A 27,838-nucleotide genomic window follows, 5' to 3' on the forward strand; every position below is an offset into this window, starting at 1 on the left:
ATTTAGCTTTAGATCCCTTTTTTCTGTCGACTCAATTCACAGCAAAAATAGGCAGGGAGAGTTCTAAGTACATTACCACTGCAGTTGAACTTTGGCTGAAATGATGACTCCTGTTGTTCCTAAGCATGCAACTTATGACCAAAAGGATGTCAGAGTACTCCCTTATGATGATGAATATCATATGCTTGCTGGAGCAAAACCATCCCAAGTGTCTTGTTTCACCTCCCAATTCTCACTCTCTTTTACCTTGTTCCCTACACACCTTCAAGTCTTTCTCAATATTCCTCAGTGTGGCCCACAGCAGCCTACAACATGCAGTATTTCACTCCCTTGTTCTCATGCTGGGTAAACATGATAAACATAGCAGGAGCTCCTGTTAAGAGAATGAGGTTCTGGCCAGGATTTGAGGCCCATGTCTAATCTGTAGAGTGTATCCCCAAATCTGAAGGATTTCATGGCTCCCACAGAAATGCTTCTTAATGCCTAGTCTCCTCTTCAGCTCTGTTAATGCCAGCTGGCTCTAACTTCATTATCTTTGAACCTGAGGGTTAGCCTGGGCACTATCAAGTATTTTTTTTCTTCTTTCAATCCCCCAACTACTCTTGAATCTTCACTCATTTAAACACTTTTTCTGCATTTCCTTTGCTTAAAAGCAGCTTTTTTTTTTTTTTTAGAAGTAACTCCATGATGGCTTGTTTAGTGTAAGTCACTGGGAGCCTCCCAGGCCTGGAAAACACAGGCTTGCCCATGGTTTATGCCAGGTACGATGTCAAATGGTCTACATTTTCTTCAGCTCCAAAAAGAGGAGGTAATTTTATATTAGTTGAGATTTTGTTCCTTACTTTGTGATTTCTTCCACTGCTTATTCGGTTGTTTGTTCAGATTTTCTTTCAGCTGCTTCTGAGTTTTGAAAGTGGTACCTGGAAAACATTTCAGTTTTTGCAATCTGGCATTATGGGAAGCTGTTCTGTCTGTCCACTTCAGTGTCAAAGTTGTAGCATGAAAAAAGGCAGTCCGACACTGTGTTGTTTCTTTCTTTCCTTTTCTTTCATTTTTATAAAAAAAATTAAAACACCCACCATATCTAAGAAGCTGTCAAATAAACATCATTTCTATAATCAATGAAATTACTAATTTTGAGAATAGGGCAGTAAGCTAAAAATACCAGTTAACACATTCAAATGAAGAATTTAACAGCTTCTTAGAAGGTATTATTTTTAAAGTAAAGCTCTAGTCAAACAATGGTCACGGTATCAAATATCACCAGCCTCCATTCAATGACTTAATTACACGCATCTAATATATAGAAACTAAACAACTTAAAAAACAGATACACAACTTACTGCAAATCTAAACTACAATAGAGACAGAAGAATGTCGATATATGCTTTATGTCAAATATCTTAGTAAAAACTGGAACCCTGTCCAACAATCCTCCAACAGTAAAAGGACAGGACAGTAATTATTAAACACAAAAATGAACAGTTTAAAACACTCAAAGTAAAGCAAATGCAGGAAAATAATCAGATGGCCATCATCACTGAATATACTTGACTTTCTTTAGTCAATAAAAATAAAATCCAACCCTCCCCAAAACAATTCTACTTAAGTTTTAAGTCAAACAGATCTTTGTAAGCATTTAATTTTATATAAATAGGGCCAAATACAAAACTTTATTTTTCATTATTAAGCAACAAGACCAGATCTATAAAACACATACAATTTTAAAGACTGAACAATGACACAAATTTTCCTTTTAGGATAGAAAAGATACTTACTCAAAGCTTCTCTTAATGCCATAATCATTTCTTCTGGGTATACATTTCTATCTTCCCAGATTTTAAAGATTCGTTCTATAGACTTAGAGACAGATGGATCCCTGAGGAGAAAGGAAAAGTGAGACAGACATAAAAACGTTAACTTATATCTTAAACTAGAAATCTGAAAGTAAAGTTGTCAACAAGATTATTTGCCAAATGTTTTCTGATGTTTATTTTAAAACATTTTTTTTTTCAGAGTGCCTAGGACTAAAATCTTACTTAAACACTCTTTTCAACACTTTTTATCAATGACATAGATGAGGCTATGAATGACATACTGAACTTTTAGAGGCATATGAAGTTGAGAGGGCTAGCTGATGTGCCCATTGACACAACTGGTATCCCAAAACATAGGCTGAATCTAGGAAGATGATATCTAATAAGGGAAAAGCTGGTCCAAACAGCCAATTGCACTAGTGTAAATGAGAAGACAAAGGCTTAGCAATGCTGTGCGGTTTTCTTCTTCTTAAAGGTTTGGTCGAAAATAATCACGAGTCAATCACATACTATGACATGTTTTCCAAAAAGTTATCACCTAATACTATAAGAATACACATCAAAATGAGGGAGGTGAGGAGTATCACTTTACTTTGTTTGCTTCACAGATGGGCTTCTGCGTCAGGCTGGTCATCTTACTTAAGGAGGAAAATGATTGCAGTAGAAGTGCTTGACAAATAATTACCAGGAAGCAAAAATTAAAATTATATTTTATGTGGAATTGTAGAAGAAACAAAAAACAGTGCAGGGAGGACATTAACTGTTGTAAAGAAGAGGGATCAAACTGGTTTTGTGTGATCCCAGGAGGCAAAATAAAGACAAAGGCATACAGTTATAGAGAATGAAATTTCATTCTAACCAATCTGTCAAAGAACTGAGAACATTCTAACATTCTTTTTTTTAAATTTATTTTTAAAGATTGGCACCTGAGCTAACAACTGTTGCCAATCTTTTTTTTTTCTCCCCAAATCACCCCAGTACATAGTTGTATATTTTAGTTGTGAGTCCTTCTAGTTGTGGCATGTGGGATGCCGCCTCAGCATGGCCTGATGAGCGGTGCCATGTCAGTGCTCAGGATCCGAACCAGCGAAACCCCGGGCCGCTGAAGTGGAGCACGTGAACTTAACCACTCGGCCCTCTAACATTCTTAACAGATCTGTCAAAAGACAAAAACAGGGAAAAAACAAAAAACAAAACAGGAACTTATCCTTTCTCTAAGCAAATCCATCAACTCTTAAGAAGACTGAAGAAACTGAACTATGTCAACTTTATGGCCCCTTTCAAACAGGAGAGTCCATGAATCCATAACATCACAGTTCACAAAGGACTTTTTATGGCCTAATAACAACATGCACAGGAAACAGAGAAAACTGTACTAAGCGTCTAGAAAATTTTATTTTCTAGAGATTTATTAACCAGAATGGACAGACTCTATTCTTGTTTCTTTTCTTAGGCTTTTTATGCTGACATCTTTCCTCTTATTATCAAAGAAATACATATACACTTACATATAATAGTATATATACCATTTATATAATAGTACTTGTATTTATAGTGTATATCCTAGTATATATAGCACTTATGACTATCATATATTACAGACACTAGAATATATAAATATATTACATATTATAAATACTATAAATGTATGTATACGTAACACTGAAAAAATTATAGAAAAGTATAAAGAAAATTCCACTCATTTCCACCAAATGGAGATTCACAGTATACCAATTTCAGCATTATCTTCTAGTATTTTTTTTCCCCATGGATGCAGTATTGTATTTGAAATCAATTTTATACGTGTGTGTGCACATAATTGTACTCTATTCTATTCATTTAGCAAAACAAGCACTTCCCAATGTTCTAATCAACTCTTTATAAGCATTACTTTTAATGACTACACAATACTCCATATGTAACTGCTCCAAAATTTACCACCTGCCTACCATTGGATACTTAAGTTGTTTCTGGACTTCTGTTACTATAATTAATGCTGCAATAAGTATCTTTTGGTCAAAGCCTCTTTTTCTCCTTAATAATGCCAAAATGCTTTCTAATAGGGTTGTACCAATTTATACTTGTACCACTAATATGAAGTTTACTGTTCACCATACTTCTGCAGCAATGGTTAGTCTCATTTGTTTGTATTTGTAATCTCAATTTAACCATTTCCCTTTCTCTAAAAATTTTTACTCAAAATTTTCAAATATACTTCAAAGTAGAATCACCCAGATCCAAAAAATCATCAAGATTTTGCCATATTTTCTCCATCTATCTTTTTCTTTTTTGCTGAAGTATTTTAAAGCAAATTTCAGCTATTGTGTCATTTTACCCCACTCTAAAAAAATTCTAATATTTTGCTGTATAGCTATAGTACTACTACCATGCCTGATAAAATTAACAGTAATTCTCTGACATTGTCTACATTCATTCCATAATCAAATTTCCCTGAATGTTTCAACGTCATTTTACTGTTAGTGTGTTTGAATTGGAATCCAAAGGTCAACATGCTACATTTGGTTAGGGTGCTTAAGTCTCTTTTAATTTAGAGCAATTAGATTAAATTGTTCTCAGTATTTGTTCCATGCCATTCATTGACTTGTTGCAGTCAAGGGGTCAGCTGTCCAGAAGAATGTCTTATATTCTAGCTTTATTTGCTTTCTTTAGTCATTTAACTTGTTCTGCCAATTCTTGAAGTTCCTCTAGATGAAAATTAGTTGGATTACATCCACGTTGAAATTTTTTGGAAAAAATATTTAATAAATGATGCTATATGCTTATACTGCATCCCATCAGGACATATACAATGTCTGGTTATCCCACCTTTAATCATACTAAGATTAAGGCTATCCCACCTTTAATAATACTAAAATTCATCAACAGATTGAGGTGGTCTATTCTCTTGTGAACTGTGCCTATCTGCTCACTAGTATTTTAGTGTTTTTCTAATGATTAAATAAGTTTTACATATAAAAATATTATTTTGCCCACATTACAATTATCTTTCCTCATTTTGCACTTTAATGTTTAAGTTACATTTTAAAACATAGAATTTTAAAATGTAGCCTTGTTAAAGTAAAAAGCACTCTCTATTGCCACCACTTTTTTTTTTTTTAAAGATTGGCACCTGGGCTAACAACTGTTGCCAATCTTTTTTTTTTTTTTTCTGCTTTATCTCCCCAAACCCCCGCTGTACACAGTTGTATATCTTAGTTGCAGGTCCTTCTAGTTGTGGGATGTGGGACACCACCTCAACATGGCCTGACGAGTGGTGCCATGTCCACGCCCAGGATCCGAACCCTGGGCCGCCACAGCGGAGCACGCGAACTTAACCACTCGGCCACAGAGCCGGTCCCAACTGCCACTTTTTAAGTGCAGAAAATTTTCCTACCAAAGATTTTTAAAATTGTAACATTTTTTCTCTCTTTGTTTTTGGTGAGGAAGATTGGCCCTGAGCTAACATCTATGCCAATTTTCCTCTAGCTTTTGTATGTGAGACACCACCACAGCATGGCTTGATGAGCGGTATATAGGTCCATGCCTGGGATCCAAACCAAAAAGCAGGAAAAAAAAAAAATGAAGATTGGCAACAGTTGTTAGCTCAGGTGCCAATCTTTAATAAAAATAAAATAAAATAAAATAAAATCTACTGGGATACAGGATGTAAAGTTGAGCTCTAAATATATTTCCTATTAATTGTTCCAATATTATAATTTCTTTTTTCCTCATTGATTTACTGTGCTTCCTTTAGCATACATTTAATTATTAATCTTTTTCTAGGATGCAAATTCAGTTCCATTGATCCATTTTTACATTATATTGTATTATCTCCCAAACTGTGGCGTATCTTCTCTCATGACAATTATATTTCAAAATATATATATATTTCTTAAAGATTTTATTTTTCCTTTTTCTCCCCAAAGCCCTCCGGTACACAGCTGTATATTTTCAGTTGTGGGTCCTTCTAGTTGTGGCATGTGGGATGCCACCTCAGCATGGCCTGATGAGCGGTGCCATGTCGGCGCCCAGAATTCGAAACAGTGAAACCCTGGGCTGCTGGAGTGGAGCGCGTGAACTTAACCATTCGACCACGGGGCCAGCCCCCTCAAAATATTTCTTAGTTATATTCTCACTTGCATATTTTTCCAGAGTAAATTTAGAGTATTGTTAAGTTTCAAAAGGGGGGAATCTTGGCATTTTTAATTTAAATTATATTAGGCTCGTATATTAATTTAGACAAAGTATTATCTTTCTATTAACACCTATGAATTATTAATACATTATTCATTATTGCAGCAAAACATTAATACTTATGAATTTATATTCAACATTCCCAAGTACAATTTATTCATACAGGTCTCACATATTTCTTATTAAGGCTATTCTTATAGATATTTCATAAATTTTACTGCTAGTATGACTCACCATCCTTCTTATTGCTAACTTTTCAGAGTAAAACTGATTCAGAAGTTTCTTAATGATAAATTTATCTCAGTTTTTGTTTCTCTGGAGATATCTTTATATGGTTTGTCTGGGTCTTGAAAGCAGTTTTGCTTTGTATGCAAATCTATGTTGACAAAAAAATCTATGTCCTATGAATGCTATAAAAATATTTTTCATAACTGCATTCTAGCTTCCACTGTTGCTATCAAGAAGTACGTTGTCAGTCTAATCGTAGTCCTTGTGTATGTGATCTTTCTGTCCTTTCTCTTTGGCCTCCTTGTTTTTTGTTTCCTTTTTAAAAAATTGTGGTAAAATAATATAAAATTTGCCATTTCAACCATTTTTTAAAATACAGAACTCATTATATTCACAATGTTGTAAAACCACCACCATCTATTTCTAAAATTTTTCATTATCCTAAACAGATACTCTATACCTGTTAATTAATTTCCCTTTACCCTTTTCTCTCCAGCTCCTGAGAACTTCTAATCTACTTTCTTTCTGTACAGATTTGTCTAATTGTAGATATTTTATATAAGTGGAATCATACAATATTTGTCCTTTTGTGTCTGGCTTATTTCAGCATAAAGTTTTCAAGGTTCATTCACATTGCAGCATATACCAGAACTTCATTCCTTTTAAAAGAAATTGTAGCAAAATACACATAAACTTTACCATCTTAACCATTTTAAGTGTACAGTTCAGTAGTGTTAAGTACATTCACCTTGCTGTGCAATTGATCTCCACAACTCTTGCAAAACCGAAACTCTATAGCCATTAAACATTATCTCCCCATTCCCCCTACAACCACCATTCCACTTTCTGTCTCTCTGAATTTGACTACTGTAGTTACTTCACAGGAGTGGAATCATACAGTACTTGTCCTTTGGTGACTGCTGTACTTCACTTAGCATAACATCTTCAAGGTTTATGTTGCAGCATGTGTCAGATTTCTTTCCTTTTTATATATTTTACGTATATACCACATTTTGATTATCCGTTCACCTGAAAATTGACACCAGGGTTGCTTCCCTCTTTTGGCTATTGTAAATAATGCTGCTATGAACAAGTGTACAAATATCCATTCAAGTTCCCGCTCTTGTTTCTTTTGGGTATATACCCAGAAGTAGAATTGCTGGATCATAGCGTAATTCTATGTTTTACTTTTTGAGGAACCACCTAACTGTTTTCCACACCAGCTGCACCATTTTACATTCCTACCAGAAATGTAGAAGTTTTTCCCCATCCTCTCTAACACCTGTTATCTTCTCGTTTTGTTTTGTTTACAAATTACAGTTATCCTAGCAGGTATGAACCCTTTGGCTGCTTTCAAAATCTTTTGTTTTGTAATTTCATCTGAATGACTAGGTGTGAATTTCTTATTTATCCTGCTTATTATTAGCATGTGTTGTAATTCCTGTATCTGCAAATTCATGTTTTTCATCACTTTCAGAGAGGTCTCAGTCATTACCTCTTCAAAAGAACTCAGAAGTTCTCTCTTCCTCAATTCCAACTTGATGTTAGTTACAGCTCTCATTCTAATCTTCACTTTCCCACCTCGTTCCTCTCTATTGCTGCATTCTACTTTCTTCAGAACTATTTTCTAGCTTAATCTCTTTTTCCTCTCTACAATACCTATTGGTTCTTTTGAAACGTGTCCAAATATCTTATCCATTGTTCATCTTATTCTATTTAATCTTTAATATTTCTTACACAGTTGTTCTATATATTCTGTCTGATAATTCTAATATCTGAGGCTCACTGTGGGGGGATCTAAATCTGCTGATTATCATTCATGGTGGTTTGTTTCCCAGTGTGGCTGGTGATCTTTGTGAGCACATATTTCTTCAATCTTAATCTATGGGATTCCTAGTGGTCTAAGTAGGAAATATGTTCCTAGAGAGACAATCCATACTGGAAGCAAGGGGAGCTTATGACTCCAGACCACTTTATCCCGTCTCCAGAGTCTCAGTCTTAGTGCCTAGATCACATGGTTCTGATACAGGCATACAGGTCAATGTCAGCTCTGCCATTCTAATATGTCCGCTGTTGCTGGTTCAGCTTATATTCTGTCAAGAATGTAACTGTTTTATAAAAAAAGGACTCTTTGGGGGGCCAGGCTGGTGGCGTAGCAGTTAAGTGCACATGTTCTGCTTCAGCAGCCCGGGGTTCACTGGTTCGGATCCTGGGTGCGGATATGGCACTGCTTGGCAAACCATGCTGTGGCAGGCGTCCCACAGAGAAAGTAGAGGAAGATGGGCACGGATGTTAGCTCAGGGCCAGTCTTCCTCAGCAAAAAGAGGAGGACTGGCAGCAGATGTTAGCTCAGGGCTAACCTTCCTCAAAAAAAATAAAAGGACCCTTTGGAATAGCTGGTTGGCCACTCAGCCAGCTGTTCTCATAATCTGTAAATGTCTGTTTTTTTAACCAGACTAGAGAGCTTCTTCATGGCAAAAACTGTAACTTATTTGTTTTTTCAGCACCTACAAGGTGCTTACTACATACTAATTGAATGAATGACAATTGAGTTTTCTCATTTTTAAACCAAACTATTCATTATGAAGTCCCAGTAGCTATTTACCAAAGTCCTCAAGGAAAATATGCTAGAAAAACAGCAACTGCTAAGAAAACACAAATAAGACTAGGGGGTGTAATATAGTAAAAATAGCATTAGATGGGGAAATTCTTTTAGGAATTCTCCTAAAAGAAAACAAAAATCAAATCCAAAACAGCAATTTTACTTACCTTGTTATTCTAGACCTCCATTTTAGCCATTATGGATCACAATCTCAATTTCTACAGAATATACAATTATTACCACACATAACATAAAACAAATTAATTACAAACTCTGTTGTTTGACTTGTAAGTAACAAAAATTGGCTGACCTTGGAGAATTGCTAGGATGTTTAATAGATGCTTCCTTTGCTAGCAACCCCCTACCCCGCCTTTACAACAGCAAGATGTTAGCAAATTATTTCAAAGTATAAAGTTGAAGAAGAGTACAAGAAGGGGTACCCAAGTATCTTTTCTTTATCAATATCTTATTTCTGGGATGCCATCAGAATAACATGTTATATCTCGGAGGTCTTTAGTAAATATTTGCTAACCGACTAAACGGAAGGCTAAATAATGAGTCAACTCAAGGAGGAGACAGTCAATACTTAATCAGAAAACCTTGAAGCTCAGAAAACAGATGGAGATAGATTTCCTCTCTAAAAGCTAGATACTCTGGGGGGCCAGCCCCGTGGCCGAGTGGTTAAGTTCACACGCTCTGCTTCAGCAGCCCAGGGTTTCTCCAGTTTGAATTCTGGGCATGGACATGGCACTGCTCATCAAGCCATGCTGAGGCGGCATCCCACATGCCACAACTAGAAGGACCCACAACTAAAAATATACCAACTATGTACTGGGGGGCTTTGGGGAGAAAAAGGAAAAATAAAATCTTAAAAAAAAAAAAACCTTGCTACTCTGTATTTCCTAAAATAATCCCCATTTATACAACTTAACTTTTTTATTTGCCTACAACAAATATCTTTCCTAGTGTGTCAGATGTCTTTAATTTTATTGTGTCTTCTATAATGTAGTAGTTTAACTTTGATGTAATAAATTCATAAATACTTTTCTTTGTTATCTGTTCTTTGTGTCTTAAGAGCTTTTTAACCCCTATAGTCATAAAAACATACATATTTTCTTCTAACATTTAAAAGTTTTGCTTTACACATCAAGGTAATTAATTTGGAATATATTTTTGTGTATGGCGTAGAAAAACATTTAACATTTAATTTTAGTTTTTCCACAGGGAAAGCCTATGTCCCAGAATCACTTACTGAAGAGTTCACCTTTCTCCCAGTGATTTGTAATGCAACGTCTACCATTTACAAAGGGCCCATATATGTATGGGTCCATTTCTAGGCTCTGTTTTGTTCCTTAAATCTGTCTTATCCTTGTAATATCACACTAATTACTAAAGACAAATAATAAATCTTGATATTTCATAGATTAAGCCCTACTTGCTTTTTTTGTGTGAGGAAGATTGGCCCTGAGCTAACATCTGTTGCCAATCTTCCTATTTTTACTTGAGGAAGACTGCTGCTGAGCTAACATCTGTGCCAATCTTCCTCTATTTTATGTGGGATGCTGCCAAAGCATGGCTTGATGAGTAGGGCTAGGTCCATGCCCGGGATGTGAACCTGTGAACCCCAGGCTGCTGAAGCAGAGCACACAAACCTAACCACTACACCACTGGGCCAGCCCCCCACTTGCTTTTTATAAACAGACTTGGCTACTGCTAGACACTGACTCTTCTATATGAATTTCGGAATCAGTATAACAAGTTACTTAAAATGTCTTATTGGGATTTTGATTAAAGTGTACTGTATTTACATGCTGATTTTTGTCTTTTTCTAACAGTTTATAATTTTCTCCATAAAGGTCTTAACACACTTTTATTCCAGGTAACTTACAGAGCTTTTGTTGTTACTGTTAATAATATCTTTTTATCTACTATGGTTTTTAATCAGTTATTTCCGTTATATTGAAATGCTATTGATTCCTATGTTAATTTGTATCCAGTAACCTTGCTAAATCCTTTTTAGTCTGTAAATTCTCTTGGATTTCCTATGGATCACAAAATCTCCATATATCTTTTTACCCCTCATTATTCCATTGATTACATTTAATAGTTCTTCAACAACTATAAATTGGAATTTACAAATTAAATACAAATAAAGCAAATACCATGCACACTGCTGAAACTAATTACAAACTGCAATGTGAACATGATACTGAATATACACATTGAATATATACAGTCTTAAATTTATCAAGCCTACACCATTATCATTCAATTATTTCACCATTTTCTTCATTTGAACTATCATGAAAATCTTTTTCATAATGTATGGTGAAATTATTAGTGCCTTCAAGTGATGCAAACAATCATTTATATATTAAAGTCACCTTTAACCTTTCCTCATTAGCCTCTGATAAAGTAATATTATCTTAAGCAAAAATACAATCACAAATACATGTTAACATAGCCACTGAAAATAAGTCACAGAACTGTTACAAGGCAATGATACAGATGATTCTGAATATGCTTACAATTACTTTTGAATTATTATAAATTAAAAATTTAAATTTTATTTCTCATAGCTAATTCTCAGATCCTTTAAACTACATCCATCGATCCACCTAGGAATACTGAGGCCTGTAAGAAACACCGATTTACAGCACTCCATGCTATTTCCATCCATCCATCCATAATCCATTTTAGAAGCATTTACTAATCACCTATGAAGTGCCAGGCATTGTGCTGGGAACAGAAGCTCAAAGTCTGGGGGATAGAAATGTGACAAAAGGCACTTGTACCAATTACAACGCAGTATGTTAGGTGCCATAATAGAAGAAGAGATAAGGTATAATGGTAGTAAAGAGAAAGAATTCTTTAATCCAGATTGGGAAGCAGAAGACACGAAGAGAAAATTTCTTGAAGATACCAAATCTTTTTCTTTTATTTTTTCCTTTTTCTCCCAAAACCCCCTGGTACATAGTTGTATATTTCAGTTGTGGGTCCTTCTAGTTGTGGCATGTGGGACATCGCCTCAACATGGCCTGATGAGTGATGCCATGTCCGCGCCCAGGATTCGAACTGGTGAAATCCTGGGCTGCCAAAGCAGAGCGCGCGAACTTAACCACTTGGCCACGGGGCCGGGCCCGAAGATACCGAATCTTTAAGGAAGGTGGAGGCATGGAGTGACCAAAACCTTACAGAGCTTATCATCTAATTGGGAATATGGTACTGCTCTATGGTTTATTACACAACTTATTCTTCTAGGCTGCCAATTCAACTTTCAAAAGGAACCAACTACCTCAACTCATTACTCAGTATTGTAATTTGAAAATCATGTTCAGTCTAAATAAGTCTGTTTTTGAGCTCTATTTCCATCTATTTACGTGGTGACATTTCGTGAAATTATGAGATATCCATGACAGAAAAGTCACATAAAACATACATATACATAAAATTATTCAACAAAAAATTAAAAAGTGAATACCCATGTAATCACAGCCCAGGCCAAGAAATAGAACATTGCTGGCTCCCCAGAAGACCTGAGTGGGCCCCTTCAAGATGATAATCCCTTCCAACCACCTGAGATGGTAAACCTTTGTGGTTATTATTTCCTTACTTTTCTTTAAAGTTTTAACATCTAGGTATGCATAAATGGTTTATTTTTGCCAAACGTGAACTTCACATAAATGGAATCATATCACATATAAATATTCCTTTGTACTTTCAATCAATATTTTGTGAGATTTATCTATGTTGCTGCATGTAACAGAAAGTCATTAATTTTCTTTGCTGTCTGGTATTGCAACATGCCACAAGTCATTCATTTTATTGCAGAAAAACATCTGGCTTGTTTCCAAATTGTTATTATCATGAACAATGCTGCTATAAAAATTAACTTCTACTGATCCTATTGCACATATGCAAAAGTTTCTCAGGTGTAAAAGCCTAGGGGTGGAATTCCAAGATCACAGGGTGTATATAACAGTTTTTAAAAGGAGGTTGTTTTATACCAAGCAAGCCGCAAACCAACAGAATGTGAGAGCTCCCACTGTGCCACAATCTTACTAATGCTGGTATTGGTGGACTTTAGAGTTTATGCCTTATCTGGTAGGTATGTGTGCCAGTTATTAATTTATTACTTTTCAGCTCTAAACCCACCCTTCCTCCTCTTACTGGAGTCAGACTGTGCAAACTCCATTTCTCCTTTGCTCAGCGTTAGACTCTGCCAATAGAGGGCCCTAGAGTGACAATGAGATGCTGGAAGAGGCAGTAAGGATTCTTCTCTTGGTGTTCTGTTCTGAAGTGGATCAGCATGTAAGCGGAGGGCTGCCCTTGCACTTCAGCAATGAATGCTCTCTCTCCAGCCTGTTTCTTAGCCACTGCAGTGGCAGGTAGCATGTTTGTGTAGCAATCTGCTCTTTCTTCGGGTCTGAATCTCAGCTTGGAGGAGAGAGGGCTCCTTATTCACTTTTCCCTCAGATCCAGAGGTGGTAGCTGCTTTCAGCAGATACTATCCCATCACACCTTAGAGTTCTTTTATTCCTTCCAGTAGTCAGCTACTTTTTACCTACTTAACAAAATTCGTTATATTAAGTTTTCCCTGTTTAAATTACTGGTGTGTGGTTTCTCTCTTTTGATTGGAACTTGACTTATACAGTATGTAGTACTATATCTCAGCAGTTCTAGGGCTATATGGCATGTATTATCACCACAGACTGAATGCAGAAGCATACAAGAGAATTTACCTGTCTGCCTTTAAGCTAGATATTAAAGAGATCCACAAGAATGCAAAACACCACCACTCTTCTCACTAAAAATTATTTTATTTACATTTATTCTTTTAAAAGTGATTAATAAATATCCAAACAATTTCTGTTTTAATTTCTGATAAGTGCCAGGTGAAATCTTCTAATTTTTTTTGGTCTTGTTCTTATTATATTGTATATATTATATATGCTGGATACGAACACTTTGGTGACTGCGTTGCAAATATTTTCTCCTGTTCTGTGGCTTGTCTTTTCACTCTTTATGGTATCTTTAGATAAATGGAAGGTCTTCATTTTAATGTAGCTGAATATATCAATCTTATGAGGTAAGGTCATGAGATATTCTCCTATATTGTCTTCAAAAAGATTTATAGTTCTTTCTCATTTAGGTATTTAACATGGAATTAATTTTTTGTGTATGGTGTGAATGGGATCTAATTTGGTTTTTTCCTATATAAATAGCCACTGTCCCAGCAATATTTATGAAAAAGTTATTCTTTTTACACTACCAGTAGTTTGATACACAGACCAAGTATACATATACATTAGTCTGTTTCTAGACTTTATTACATTCCACTGGTTTCTCAGGCTATCTCTATAGGGCCAAGTCCATACTGCTTTATTTATCATAGCTGTATAAGAAGGCTTGAAATCTGGTACAGCCAATATTCCCACCTTGTTCTTCTTCAAGAGTTTCTTGTCCTTTTCTTTTTGGGAGAGGAAAAGGAGGGAGCGCTCTGCACTTTCACATAAAATCCAGAGTCAATGTGTAAACTAGGGGGAAGAAAACTCTACTGAGATCTTAATTAAGATTGCATTAGATTTATAAACCAATTTGGGAAGAAGTGACACTGTTAAATATTGTCTTTCCTACCACAAATATTTATTTAGGTTTTCCGTAATGTTTCTCAATTACGTTTTATAATTTTCTATATAGAGATCTTACATATCTTTTGTTAAGATTTCTAGGTACAGTCAATCTTCATTTATCATGGGTTCTGTGTTTACAAATTCACCCACTTGCACTAAAATTTATTTGTAAACCCAAAGCACTACTTGTTGTGCTCTTGCAATCATTCCTGGACATGTATAGACTGGTGAAAAATTTGAGTTGGCCAATGTGTGTGTTTTTAGATAAGGTCAAACAAGGTGATGCTCTGCCATGTTGTTTCAACTATGATACTAAAAAAGTGTCCTTTTCATAGTCTATTTAGTGCTACATTTCTTTCCATTTTTGTGCTTTTTCTTGATGATTTCGCTGTTTAAAATGGCCCCCAAGCATAGTACTGAAGTTCTGTCTAGTATTCCTAAGCACAAGCAGACTGTAATGTGCTTTACAGAGAAAATACATGTATTAGATAAACTTTGTTCAGACATTAGTTATAATGCTGTTAGCTGTGAGTTCAATATTAATGAATCAACAATATATTAATATATATACTAAATAAGGTATCTTTACATAAAACAAGGTTACATATTGATTGGTTGACAAAAATATGGCCAGGGGCTTACAAGACCGTAACCCTGTATTTCCCCCAGGAGCAATGATTCACTATTCACTCATTCAGTGTTAACAGCAACTTCATGGAACATAATTACTTGAATAACAAGAATCAAGTGCGTTTTTTTTCCAATATAAAGAATTTAAATGTTTTTCATTTTCTTACTTTTTTTCTCATAGTCAAAATTAATTTAACATATTGATTTGAGTCCAGCAACCTTGCTAAATTCTTTTAATGCCAATTATCTACCTGCAGATTGCTTTTCTATGCATACAATCATATCATCTGCAACTAATGACAATTTTGGTATTTTCCTTTTCCAATCCTTTAATTTATACCTTTTATTTCTTTTCTGTTTTTTGCCTTACTGCTCTGGCTAGGAACTCCATTACAAAGCTGAACACAACTGTTGATACTGGGCACTATCCTTGCTTTGTTGCTCTTAGGTAGCATGTTTGCTATAGGTTTTCATTTTGGGAAGATAATGCATTACTAGACTGAAGATGTTCCTTTCTATTCCTGTTTTGTTTTAGAAGAAATGGATTTTTACTCACTTTTGGGGTACCTCTTAAGATGATCATACGATTTTCTTTTAATTTTTAAGCATAGTAAAACAGATGATTTTCCAGTATTAAACCATGCTTCCATTCCCAGGATAAATCCACATAGTTATGACATATTATATTCTTTATGGTCTGCTAGACTTAGGTTGCTTTTTGCATCCACATTCATGAATAAGATCAGTCTATACATTTTCTTTTCTTGTACTCTCCTTCCTAGTCAAGTTTCGGTGTCAAGCTTATGTTAGTCTTATTAAGATGAGTTGAGGCATATTCTCTTTTTTCCTCTGAATGAGTGTGTGTAAGACTAGAATTATTTCTTCCTTCAATATTTGGTGAACCTGCTGGTGAAGAATGGAGGTCAGGGACGTTCTTTTTTTTTTTCCTCATTAAACTTTGTTTTAATGGGTCTCAAAATTGTGTGACAGACTTTTGGTCAAGTCGTTTCCATTAAAAAGTACTGATTTTGAAAACTAACAAATCAAAACTGCCCCTCCCCTCGCAACAAATGGTCCACAAAACATTTTCTTTTCCTTCTCAAGGTTTTACCATGTACTGTTATCATAAACTAGTCCCTTTTTTCCGTATTGTCTTTTAGCATTTATCACATATGTAATAATATTAATTTAATGGACTTTACTTTTTAGAGTCCTTAATCAGTCTTTTACTATCCAACTTAAATGGCCAATTGAGACAAATAGCTCTGAGACAGTTTTTCCACCAATGATTAAGACTGGGGTGACAGGAATAGAGATAATATTCACTCTGCCTTCTGAGTTTTCTGGGCAGACTTGGCGACTTCGCCAGCTCCAGCAGCCCTCTTGTCCACTACTTTGATAACACCCATAGCAAGGATCTGTCTCATATCACGAACAGCAAAGAAGCTCTCAACATACACAGGCTTGCCAAGAATAATATTAATGATTTCAAGAGTTTGGGGCCATCTTTCGGCTTCTTACTAGAATGGTGATCAATCTTCTTCTTTAGCTCAGCAAACTTGCAAGCAATGTGAGCTGTGTGGCAATCTAGAAGAAGTGCATAGCCAGTACTGATTGGCCTGTATGATTCAGGATAGTCACCTGAACTATGCACGATAAGCATCTTTGACAGACACACCCTTGACACTGATGGCCACATTGTCCCCACGAAGAGCTTCACTCAAAGCTTCATGGGTGCACTTCAAGAGACTGTAGTTGTAACACTGATCAGAGCAAAGGTGACCATCACGCTAGGTTTGAAAATACCAGTCTCTACTTGGTCAACAGGGACAGTACCAATACCACCAATTTAGGAGACATCCTGCAGTGGCAGACAAAAGGACTTGTGAGGTGGACAAGACGGTGACAGAATGCAATCCAGATCTTCAAGCAGCATGGTTCCACTGGCACTGCCAACTTCACAGGTGACCTTCTCTCTCTTGAACCAAGGCGGGTTAGCACTTGGCTAAGCATGTTGTCACCATTCCAACCAGACATTAGCACAAATGCTACTATCTCAGGATTGTCGCCAATTTTCCTTTTTCTTTAGATTTTATTTTTCCTTTTTCTCCCCAAAGCCCCCCGGTACATAGTTGTATATTCTTCGTTGTGGGTCCTTCTAGTTGTGGCATGTGGGACGCTGCCTCACGTGGTTTGATGAGCAGTGCCATGTCCGCGCCCAGAATGCGAACCAATGAAACACTGGGCCGCCTGCCGCGGAGCACGCGAACTTAACCACTTGGCCACAGAGCCAGCCCCCCCCCCTTTTTTTTTTTGAGGAAGATTAGCCCTGAACTAACTGCTGCCAATCCTCTTCTTTTTGCTGAGGAAGATTGGCCCTAAGCTAACATCCACGCTCATCTTCCTCTACTTGATATGTGGGACGCCTGCCACAGCATGGCTTGCCAAGTGGTGCCATGTCCGCACCCAGGATCTGAACCGGCGAACCCCAGGCCACTGAAGCAGAACATGCGCACTTAACCGCTGCACCACCAGGTCGGCCCCACCAATTTTCTTAAGGTAGGTGCTAACTTCCTTAACGATTTCCTTGTATCTCTTCTGGTTGTAGGGTGGTCCCACAGAATCCATTTTATTAACATCAACAAATCATTGTTTCATACCCAGTGTGTAAGTCAGAATGTCATGCCCATTCTTGGAGATACTGTCTTCAAATTCACCAACACCAGCAGCAATAATCAGGACAGCACAGTCAGCCTGAGATGTGCCTATAATCACGATTTTGATAAAAGTCTCTGTGCCCTGGGGTATGACTGACAGTCACATAATACTTGCTGGTCTTCAATTTACACAGGGAGATATCAATGGTGATACCATGCTCACATTCAGCTTTCAGTTTATCTAAGATCCAGACATACATGCCCTTTCCCATCTCAGCAGCCTCCTTTTCAAATTTTCTGATGGTTCTTTTGTCGATCCCATCACATTTCCAGATCAGATGGCCAGTCGTAGTGGACTTGTGTCCAATGATGACAATATTGGTATGAGTCTTTTCCTTTATCATTCTGGCTTAGCTTTAGTAGTAGTTTTCATGACACCTGTGTTCTGGTGGCAAATCCATTGTGAAAAAGGAGGATGTTCTTATGGGAAGATTTCTGACTACTGACTGAATTCATTCACAATAGTTATAGGATTATAACTTACGTCCTCAATTTTTTTTCTCTGAGCCACTTTTACAACTTGTATTTCTTTGAAGAACTTAACCATTTTGTCTAAATTTTCAAATGTATTGGCCTAAAGCTGTTCATATTATCCTCCTTTTACGGTCTGCAACATTTGTGATTGTGTCCACCTTTTACATTCCTAATATTGTTTATTTATGCCTTCTCTCTTTTCTCGATCAATCTCATCTAAAGTTTATCAGTTTTATTACCTTCTCAAAGAATCTATGCTTCCTTTGTTAAACGCTTCTATTGTATGTTTGTTTGGTCTTATGGTTATGTTTTTTCCTTCAATTTTATTTTATTGTGGTAAAATACAAGTAACAAATTTACCAACATAACCATTGTTAAGTGTACAGTTCAGTGGTATTAAGTACATTTATATTGTTGTGCAACCATCACCATCATCCATCTCCAGAACTCTTTTCATCTTGCCAAACTGAAACTCTATACCCACTAAACAATAACTCCTCATTCCCCGCTTCTTCCAGTCCCTGGCAACCACCATTCTACTTTCTCTACGAATTTGACTATTCTAGGTATCTCACTGTATGCTTGGGTTTTTTATTTCACTAATTTCTTATTTTATTATACCCTTCCTTCCTTTCTTTGGCTTATTTTGCTCTTCTTTTTTGAACTTCTTGAGATACATACTCAGCTCATTAATTTCTGGAGCACGTTTATGTTCCTGACACTCTTATAACCGCTTTACAGATATTAGCTCGTTTAATCCTCACAATAACCCTAAGATACTCTACTATAAAAGCTGTACTATTATTCTCATTTTACAGGTGAGAAAATGGAAGCACAGAACAATTAAATAACTAGTCTAACAAGTGGTAGATCCAGGATTTGAACCTAAGAAATCTGATTCCAAAGCTTGGGTTCTTAACTTCTAAGCTCCATTGCTTCTCAACAAAGAAGAGCTATTCCAGGACAAAAACTTCACAAACACTTATATTAAGACATACAGTACGAGAGTTTGGCTAGAGCAATGGCTCATTACTGGGACATGGGAGAGCTGGTGATAAGAAGGGGAAGGAAGGTCGGGATTTGATTGTAGAGGGCTTTAAGTGCCTTCCCAAGGAGCTTGGATAACAGTACTGTAAGGTAAAAAAACTCACTGAAGGCTACTGAGTGACCCGATCTCATTCTTTCTTATTTTTTATGTTCTCTTTCCTATCTTAAGTTAGTTTTATACAACTTATTTTATTATCAGTATCCTTATTTGTAAAATGAAGATAATATTTGCCTCTATATTATAGAGTTGGTTTGAAAATCAAAGAAAATAACAAAGATGGAAAGGAATTTATTAAATCATAAAGTAATATAAAAATATATTTTAAAGAATGATCAGAGTAGTGACTTGGTAAAATTAATTTGTCAATAATAGTAGGAGTAATCATCATCATCATCAGAGCAGCAGCAAACATTTATTAAGTGTTTATTATATGCCAATCACTGTTCTAAGTTCTTTATATGTATTATTAACTCATTTAGTTCCCACACTCTCTCAGGTAGGTACTATTATTGGCTCCATTATATAGATAAGAAAACTGAGGCTAATTTAAATTGCCTAAAGTTATAGAGCTGGGAAGTGGCAGAACCAGGATCCAAACCCATGTACATTGGTTCCAGAGCCTATGGTCTTAAACTATTATATCTCTGGACATCAATGTGTATGTGGCCTAAAGTGGATGAAAAAGATATCAGAAACTGAGAAACTAGTTAGCAGGCTGTTATAATCATATAAATACACCAAATCAAGATGATAATGGGAAACTAAAAAGCAGAGAGAAAAGGAGGAAGAAACAGCAAAGAATCAGCCCCTGCTAAGTGACTAAGAAATGAAGGGACAAGAATTTAAAACTACTAAGGGGCCATTATAAGATGAAAAACTGTATGTTAATGTTTAGGAGGATATGTGGTAGAATAGAAATAACAAAGGACTATGAGTCAGAAAAATCTCAGTTCTAGTCTCAGCTCTTTTACTAAACTGTCATTTTATTTTGGGCAATTTCTTAACTGTTCTGGGCTTCAGTTTTCTCATCTTGTAAAAAGGAATAACAAAAGCCAATCTGCTTACCTGCACAGTTCGTTACTTTGAATTTTCAATAACACTGGTATAACAATTTTTAACTTATACTTTCACACAAATTGTAGGAATAGGACTTTATACAAGCGTAAGGTGTATTACTGCTTTAGACATTCAAAGCTGAATATCGTCCTTAACAATGAAGCAGTAATTCCCAGAAAGCAGTTGAAGACATGGTCAAAAATCTAGAGAAACAGATATAGCAGTTATTAGTACAAGAGTAACAGTTAAATCCACGAATAGGTAAGTCTCCGAGAGAGAGTATATAAAGACAGAAGAAAGGCAGGTCTGACAGTTTAGTCAGAAAGTGAGAAAACTACCAAAACCCAAACTTCCAAATGGTTTCAAAACTTTCTTCAATAACCAACAAGTAGCCATGAAACCCTTCTTATGTTGGGTTTATTTCAGAATATAAAGCTCATTATTTCCCCCCAAATCTTTATTTTTTCCCAACAAAGGTCATATATACAATTTTCTCTATACTCACAGTCAAAAAATAAATAAATAAAACAAACAGAACCCACATTAAGCTCTGATGATAACTGACATAAATTCACTTTTCAATTCAATTAAAGATGATAATTTAAAAGAAAAAATGACTGCCTTTTATGAAGGTTTGGGATGGCGACAGGCCTTAGGAAAGTTCCACCCACATCAAAGATATACCTACACTCAAACAATCCTGACACAATACAAGCAAACCTTCAGTTCTTAGAGGAATTCTTCTAAATCTAAATATAACATGTGCGTGTAAAACTTATTGAAGTCATTGCTGGTGGCAGAGTAGTCCACAGTTTTCCAAGTGGTAACTCAACTCTGACATTCATAAAGACATTTTCCCTGTGCTTCAAACTGAAGTTTCAACTATTCTGTGCCCACAATGATGTACACATTCAGATAAATTGACATTTTTGTCCCTTAGCTGAGATCTCTAGGACACAAGTGGCAAGCAAATATCATCAGGTTGGTTTACTTTCATTTATGGCCCTCCCTGTCATAGACAGATTTTCATTACAATAATAACTAGTACGTCTAAAACAAAATCCTCAGGTTCTCAGCCTACAGAATTTCAAACCAATGAGGGAAGGACAAACTGAAATTTAGTAAAAAGGAACTGTGATAACCAGGTAATTATTTGGAAAGAAAGAGCTTTACAACCCATCTGAAAGCAGTAGTTTTCCTCTTCAGTCCTCTCTCTCAACTCATGGCTGTGAGTCCAGCCCATATCAACCTTTATTGAAATTGAGTAGCTCCTTAAAGGGATTAAAGGAATAAAGGAAATGCCTTATTGCAGAGGTCTCTAACAGGTTGCCCATGGCTCAAATTTAGTCATTAGATGTGTTTTTGTCTGCCTAGCAATATATTTTTTAAAACGTGATTTAGCTTCATACATTTTTTTTTTAGCTTCACACATGAGACACTGGACTCATATTTCCTTATGGCCATAGGCTAGGGCTGAGTAGTGCTGCCCCTTTAAATAGGTTTTTCCTCACATTCAACCCACTTCACTCATCTATGTTACCTGCCTAGAACTTCTAGACGTGTGCCCCTCCTTAATCAAAGAGATTAAAATGATAGCCTTAAATTAGGAGAAAAGAATTCAAAAACTATAGAACTGAGTCTAAAGTATTACTGTGAATAGAAATTTAAAAGGGGATAGTCATGGTTAAGATGGGGCTGTTTATCGAATACTGAAGCTGGTATTTTAATGTCCTCTCATTTATCATATAAACAAGGATATATTATGTTTCACTGATATAGTCTTCTGCTCCTGCCTCTATTATTGTTGTTGGTCTTTTTGTTGATACTGTTTTTTAACCATCCAGGGGAGATCAAGGCTCCCTGGAGGTATTTATGTGTTTGTTTGTTTGTTTATTTTTTGGTGAGGAAGATTGGCCCTGAGTTAACATCTGCTGCCAATCTTCCTCTGTTTTATATGTGGGATGCTGCTATAGCATGGCTCTATGAGCAGTGTGTAGGTCCACGCCTGGGATCCGAACCTGCGAACCCCAGGCCACCGAAGTTAAGCATGTGAACTCAACCACTACACCCCTGTGTCGGCCCCTATTATTATTTTGAAATATATATTGATAGCTGACAGGGGAACTCTAGCCTTCCTGTTCTTTTAAAAAGTTATCTTTGATATTTATCCTTCTACATTAAATCCTATTGAGATTTTGACTGGGATTAGAACGAATTTACAAATTACATATTGGGAAAGAATCGTATTTTTAACAATACCAAATGTTTCCCTTCAAAATGGTATACATATTACCTCTTCATTTATCCAGACCTGCTTTAATAGCTTTTAGCAAAGTTTAAAATTTTTCTTCAAAAAAGCTTTACCTACTTATTACATTTATTCTTGGTTAGAGTTTCTCTTATTTTGAGGGGCAATACTTTTTGTTGGAAAAGGAATCTTTTCTTCTGATTACATTTTTTTAATTGGCTACTGCTAGCATACAGAGGAAAGCTACTGATTTTGTATGTTGAACCTGACTGGCTATTTAACAGAACTCTTTCATTAGTTGATTCTATGTAGGCCAGGGTGGCAAACTATGAACCTCAGGCCAAATCGGGCCTGCTGCCTCTTTCTATAAGCAAAGTTTTATTGGAACAGTCACAGCCACTTGTTTATATATTGTCTATGGCTGCTTTCATGCTAGAAAGGCAAAGTCAAGTAGTGGTGACAGAGATCCTATGGTCTGCACAGCCTAAAACACCTACCATCTGGCCCTTTACAGAAAAAGGCTGCCCACCCCTAACGTAGATAATCATATTATCTGCAAATAATGACAATTCTGTCTCTTCTAACTGCATTCTTATTTATTTAGAAATAAATGGGATCTCTAGCGTTAAGGGGGAATATTAATGACAATAGATGGCATCCATGACTTGGAATGCTTTTATTGTTTCACCATTAAGTCTGACGTTTATTACAGGTTTCTGAAGATACCCTTCATTGAGTTAAGAACATTTTCAGGGATTAAAATTTTAATTTAAAGGACTGTAACTTTATTCTGAGATTATGTTCTTCCCACCTTTTTCTATGAAATAGTAATACAAAGTGGTTGTTTTTTTTTTTTTTTTTTTTAAGATTTTATTTTTTCCTTTTTCTCCCCAAAGCCCCCCGGTACATAGTTGTGTATTCTTCGTTGTGGGTTCTTCTAGTTGTGGCATGTGGGACGCTGCCTCAGCATGGTCTGACGAGCAGTGCCATGTCCGCGCCCAGGATTCGAACTGACGAAACACTGGGCCGCCTGCAGCGGAGCGCGCGAACTTAACCACTCGGCCACGGGGCCAGCCCCCAAAGTGGTTGTTTTAAAAACTATCTTTACATGGTAAAATAAAAGCTGACAACCGTATATTAATCCATGAACTAGGCCATGAAATCTAAGTCTAGGAAACACTAGGTTAAATTTTAAAGAGACTATAATGATATCACAGCAGACACTCTAAGTGAAATCATCCAGTATACTGCTTTTCTTACTCAAAATTATACTGGGTTTATATATGTAAAGAGGCAGCACAGATTAGTGGTTAAGTGGCAAAGAACACAGGCTTTGGGGTCTAGACAAACTTGGGTGAGAATTCTGCCTACCCACCCCCTACCCTGCCCCACGTAGCTATGAGAATTTAGGCAAGCTACTAAATCTCTCTAAACCACAGTTTCCTCTTCCTCAAAATAGGGATAATAGTAGTAACCACTTTGTAAAGTTGTTCTCTGGATTAAATGACTTAAAGCACACAAAGCACTTTGTATAGTATCTGGTCAATTACGAGTGTTCAATAAATGTTAGGTATTGTTATGGTTATTACTTTATGTATTTCTTGATGTGTATAAATCTTTATCATTTAGTACATTCAATGAGGACCATATTTTAATCTTTTGTAATACCAAAGTAGAAATCCCAAGTTAACAATCAAAAGGAGGGAACAAGGATCATTCAGTTCTGACCGGGTTAATACTAACAAATGAGTCAATAATATACAACATTCATATATTTATATAAATATATAATATTATGCTAATAATATATAATTTGAGGAAACATTTAGCTATTTTGATTGTTCCATATAATTGTTTATCCTCCAATTGTGTGTGTGTCTCTTGCACCAAACAACTTACAAATATGGATGAAACACAAGGAAAGCACTATTAATACAGAGCAAAAATAAGATCAAATATAAGTGTTCCATGCACTTTGGCAAATGATGGATACAATTTTGCTAAGAATGGAACAAATCGATAAGGAGTTGGGAACAAAGATTTCCATTTTTCTTTAATTATACAGCTTTCCTGGAGGGGGCAAGATTTCAGGAAGACTCTGAAAGAACAAAGGAAATGTGTAAAAAACACAAAAACAGAAGAAGAGGTGTAAGGCAGTACAGCCAGAGAGTATGATCAGGAGATACATATGGTCAAGTTAGAAGAGAAGAGACAGAGAGTAAATAACAGACAAGCTTTCAAAAAGGGAAGAAAGGGTTTTTAAAAGACAAATGTGTGTATTAGCAGGAAAGTTACAATGAACAATTTGGGCAAAATATCCTTGGATCTTCAAGCATGTGCAACTATTACAGTTCTTACTAATGGGTAAAAAGGGGAACTAAAATTCTAAATTTTGTAAGTTTAGATCCCAAAGAGCCGTAAGAATTTACTCACTTCACTAGAGCAGCTGCTTCAGGAAGCACATCAGCAAACGATTCACGAAATACGATGGCGTTTTTCCTTTTGCAGTTCTGTATGACATCGTTGGCAAGGTAAAAGAGATTCAAACGGTGGGGATAGGCAGCTGGAGATGATAAAAGACAATAAATAAAACCAAGTGAGTCAACTTATACTTGGTTCAACTTATTCCAAATACAGCGTTCTCAAACTATGTAACTGCCATTACATGGATGGATAGACGGATAAACAGACAAACAAACTAACGGGTCAATTTACTGAACTTAGTTTCTAAAAACCTTGACTGCTTCAGGTTAACTTTCTGTTCAAGGTACTCCTTGAGTAGATTTCTACTTCACTTTGTAGATGTGTGGCAGTAAAAAACTCATTTACTCTGGAGAAGCTACAATAAAACAACATTGTTCTCCCAAACATTTAGAAAGATAAAAAAATTAGTTGAAGCAGCTCAACTTGTTGCAAAAACACCACGGTTAGTGGAAAGAACACAGGCTTTAGAACCCAATCAGAATGTGACCTTAAGCAAATTGGTTAACCTCCTCTACATAATTACCGTAGATAGCTTCTTTTCATCAACTAGTCCAGACACCACTTAGTTACACCTAAGTCCTCTCACCTACTGAAAAAGAGGCTCTGTTGCTACTTTCATCACAAGGTGAATGTCCTAGGAAATAAGTAATCTGCTCCCATAAACACACCTACATCAACCTTTTCAACGGCCCATGACAAGGCCCAATAAATTTACGATCTTGAACCTTGAGCAAAGCCACCCAAGTTTGAAGTTTCATTATTATCCTGGTCAATGTTAATGTCCATGTAGATGATCTATCACATTTTCCTGTCTCTCAATTTCTTCATGTCAAATTCAGCGATCTACAAGAACCACTCCTTTGTATATTTTATTTTATTTTTTTAAAGATTTTACTTTTCCTTTTTCTCCCCAAAGCCCCCCAGTATATACTTGTACATTTTTTTTAGTTGTGGGTTCTTCTTTGTGGCATATGAGATGCTGCCTCAGCATGGCTTGATGAGCAGTGCCATGTCCATGGCCAGGATCCAAACCAGTGAAACCCTGGGCCGCCGAAGCAGAGCGAGCAAACTTAACCACTGGCCATGGGGCCCGCCCCTCCTTTGTGCATTTTAAAATCCCCTTTTCTGACCGTTACGTTCCATTCCCATTATATTTGTTCTTCAATTTCAACAAGATCTCACTTCTTTCTCTCTCACTCTACAGTCTCTTCCAGTACTAAATTCTTTATCAATTTCAGAGTCTTTGATCCATTATTTAAACCACTCTTTTATCAAAACCTTCATTTTCTTTTCCTCTTCCTCCTTAATTTAGCCTTTTGTTATGTGCATTCAACAAAATCCTAACACCGGATCAATCTAACTGAATGCCTTTACTGCACCTTTATTTCTGCTCCTGGGTTCTGCTGAAGAAAAATCATACACCAGGAAAACTGAAACCATATAAATTCAGTCTCCTCCTTCAGTTGGGCCCTTACTGCTACGGTCCTTCCACATGTCCTTTATTAGGGTAAGCCCCCTATCTTACCAGATTCCTTCTCACTCTTAGGAGATAAACATATGCTATTTCACAGAGAAAGCAGCAATCATTAGTTAGGAATTATGTGATCTCAAAAAAATGTATCCATATTTAAACCCATCCAGATCAACTTACCTGAGTCAGCTAAAACCTTTCAGATTCAGGGATCTGAAAGAGTTTCATATACTCACTGCCTCCACTTTAACTCTTACTAACTCCATAATTATACGAGCTACCTTTTCCTTTTCTACTTAAAAAATGCAACCTACTATGCTAAGAGCTTTATATAAATTATGCTATCTCATTTATGTTGCCATCACTCCACTCAAACAGCAATTACCAAAATTATCAATAAATTTCAACTTATTAAATCCAATGGAGATTTTTTAAAATGTTATTTCTTTGCACACAGAATAATCTGTTATAGAAATTTCTCCTTTGGTTTCTGCCATAACCATTCTCCTGGTTTTCCTCCTACCTCTCTGGCTCCTCCTCCAACCATATACAGCTGGGCATGTATAGGTAAACAGCTCTGCCTGTGATTATCCTCCTTTAAATATTGATGCTCCCCAGGGTTCTCTCCTGAGCACTCTTCTCTATTCACCCACAGCATAGTCTTTAAGATTTCAGGTTTTAAATCAGATAGTCTGTTCCATTCCTGGCTTTGTCACTTATTAACTTTGGGTTTTTATACATTACTTAACTCTTCTATATGTCACTTTCTTTTTCTTTGTAAAATGACAACCTTACAAAGGGCTGTTATAAGAATTAAATGAAACAATGTATGTAAAGCATTTAGGACAATACTTAGCACACAGAGAATGGAATACTATCAGCATAATCATCAACTTCCATGGCTTTAACTACTACCATCTATGTATCAATGACTCCCATATCCAAAGATATCAAGCCTGGATTTCCTTTTACCAGTCAATGCACATATGCACTTCTAAATCTCAGAGGTACCTTGAAATTGATTTTTCAGTATTTTATTAATAATTTTCAGGGGCCAGCGCTGTGGCTGAGTGGTTAAGTTTGCGTGCTCTGCTGCAGCGGCCCAGGGTTTCGCTGATTCGGATCCTGGGTGTGGACATGGCACCGCTTGTCAGGCCACGGTTAGGAGGCATCCCACATGCCACAACTAGAAGGACCCACAACTAAGATATACAGCTATGTGTCGGGGGGATCTGG

At 36.3% G+C, this 27,838-nt stretch overlaps 1 protein-coding gene and 1 pseudogene across 6 annotated transcripts in view; both read right to left on the bottom strand.

The window, feature by feature from the left end:
- Positions 1 to 27,838, bottom strand: part of RPRD2 (regulation of nuclear pre-mRNA domain containing 2) — a 96,740-nt gene that overhangs the window by 23,081 nt on the left and 45,821 nt on the right. For 4 of the 6 annotated variants that reach the window (XM_046683459.1, XM_046683456.1, XM_046683460.1 and 1 more), the window contains 3 exons: positions 25,081 to 25,210; positions 1,779 to 1,879; positions 843 to 920 (listed from right to left, as the gene is read on the bottom strand). In XM_046683459.1, the coding sequence (XP_046539415.1) occupies positions 843 to 920; positions 1,779 to 1,879; positions 25,081 to 25,210 (309 nt within the window). The remainder of the gene's footprint in view (positions 1 to 842; positions 921 to 1,778; positions 1,880 to 25,080; positions 25,211 to 27,838) is intronic. The other 2 variants (XM_046683457.1, XM_046683461.1) reach the window with 1 other exon arrangement.
- Positions 15,158 to 18,951, bottom strand: LOC124251051 (elongation factor 1-alpha 1-like; annotated as a pseudogene).

The sequence above is a fragment of the Equus quagga genome, chromosome 13 (assembly GCF_021613505.1).
Source record: "Equus quagga isolate Etosha38 chromosome 13, UCLA_HA_Equagga_1.0, whole genome shotgun sequence".
Classification (NCBI taxonomy): domain Eukaryota; kingdom Metazoa; phylum Chordata; class Mammalia; order Perissodactyla; family Equidae; genus Equus; species Equus quagga.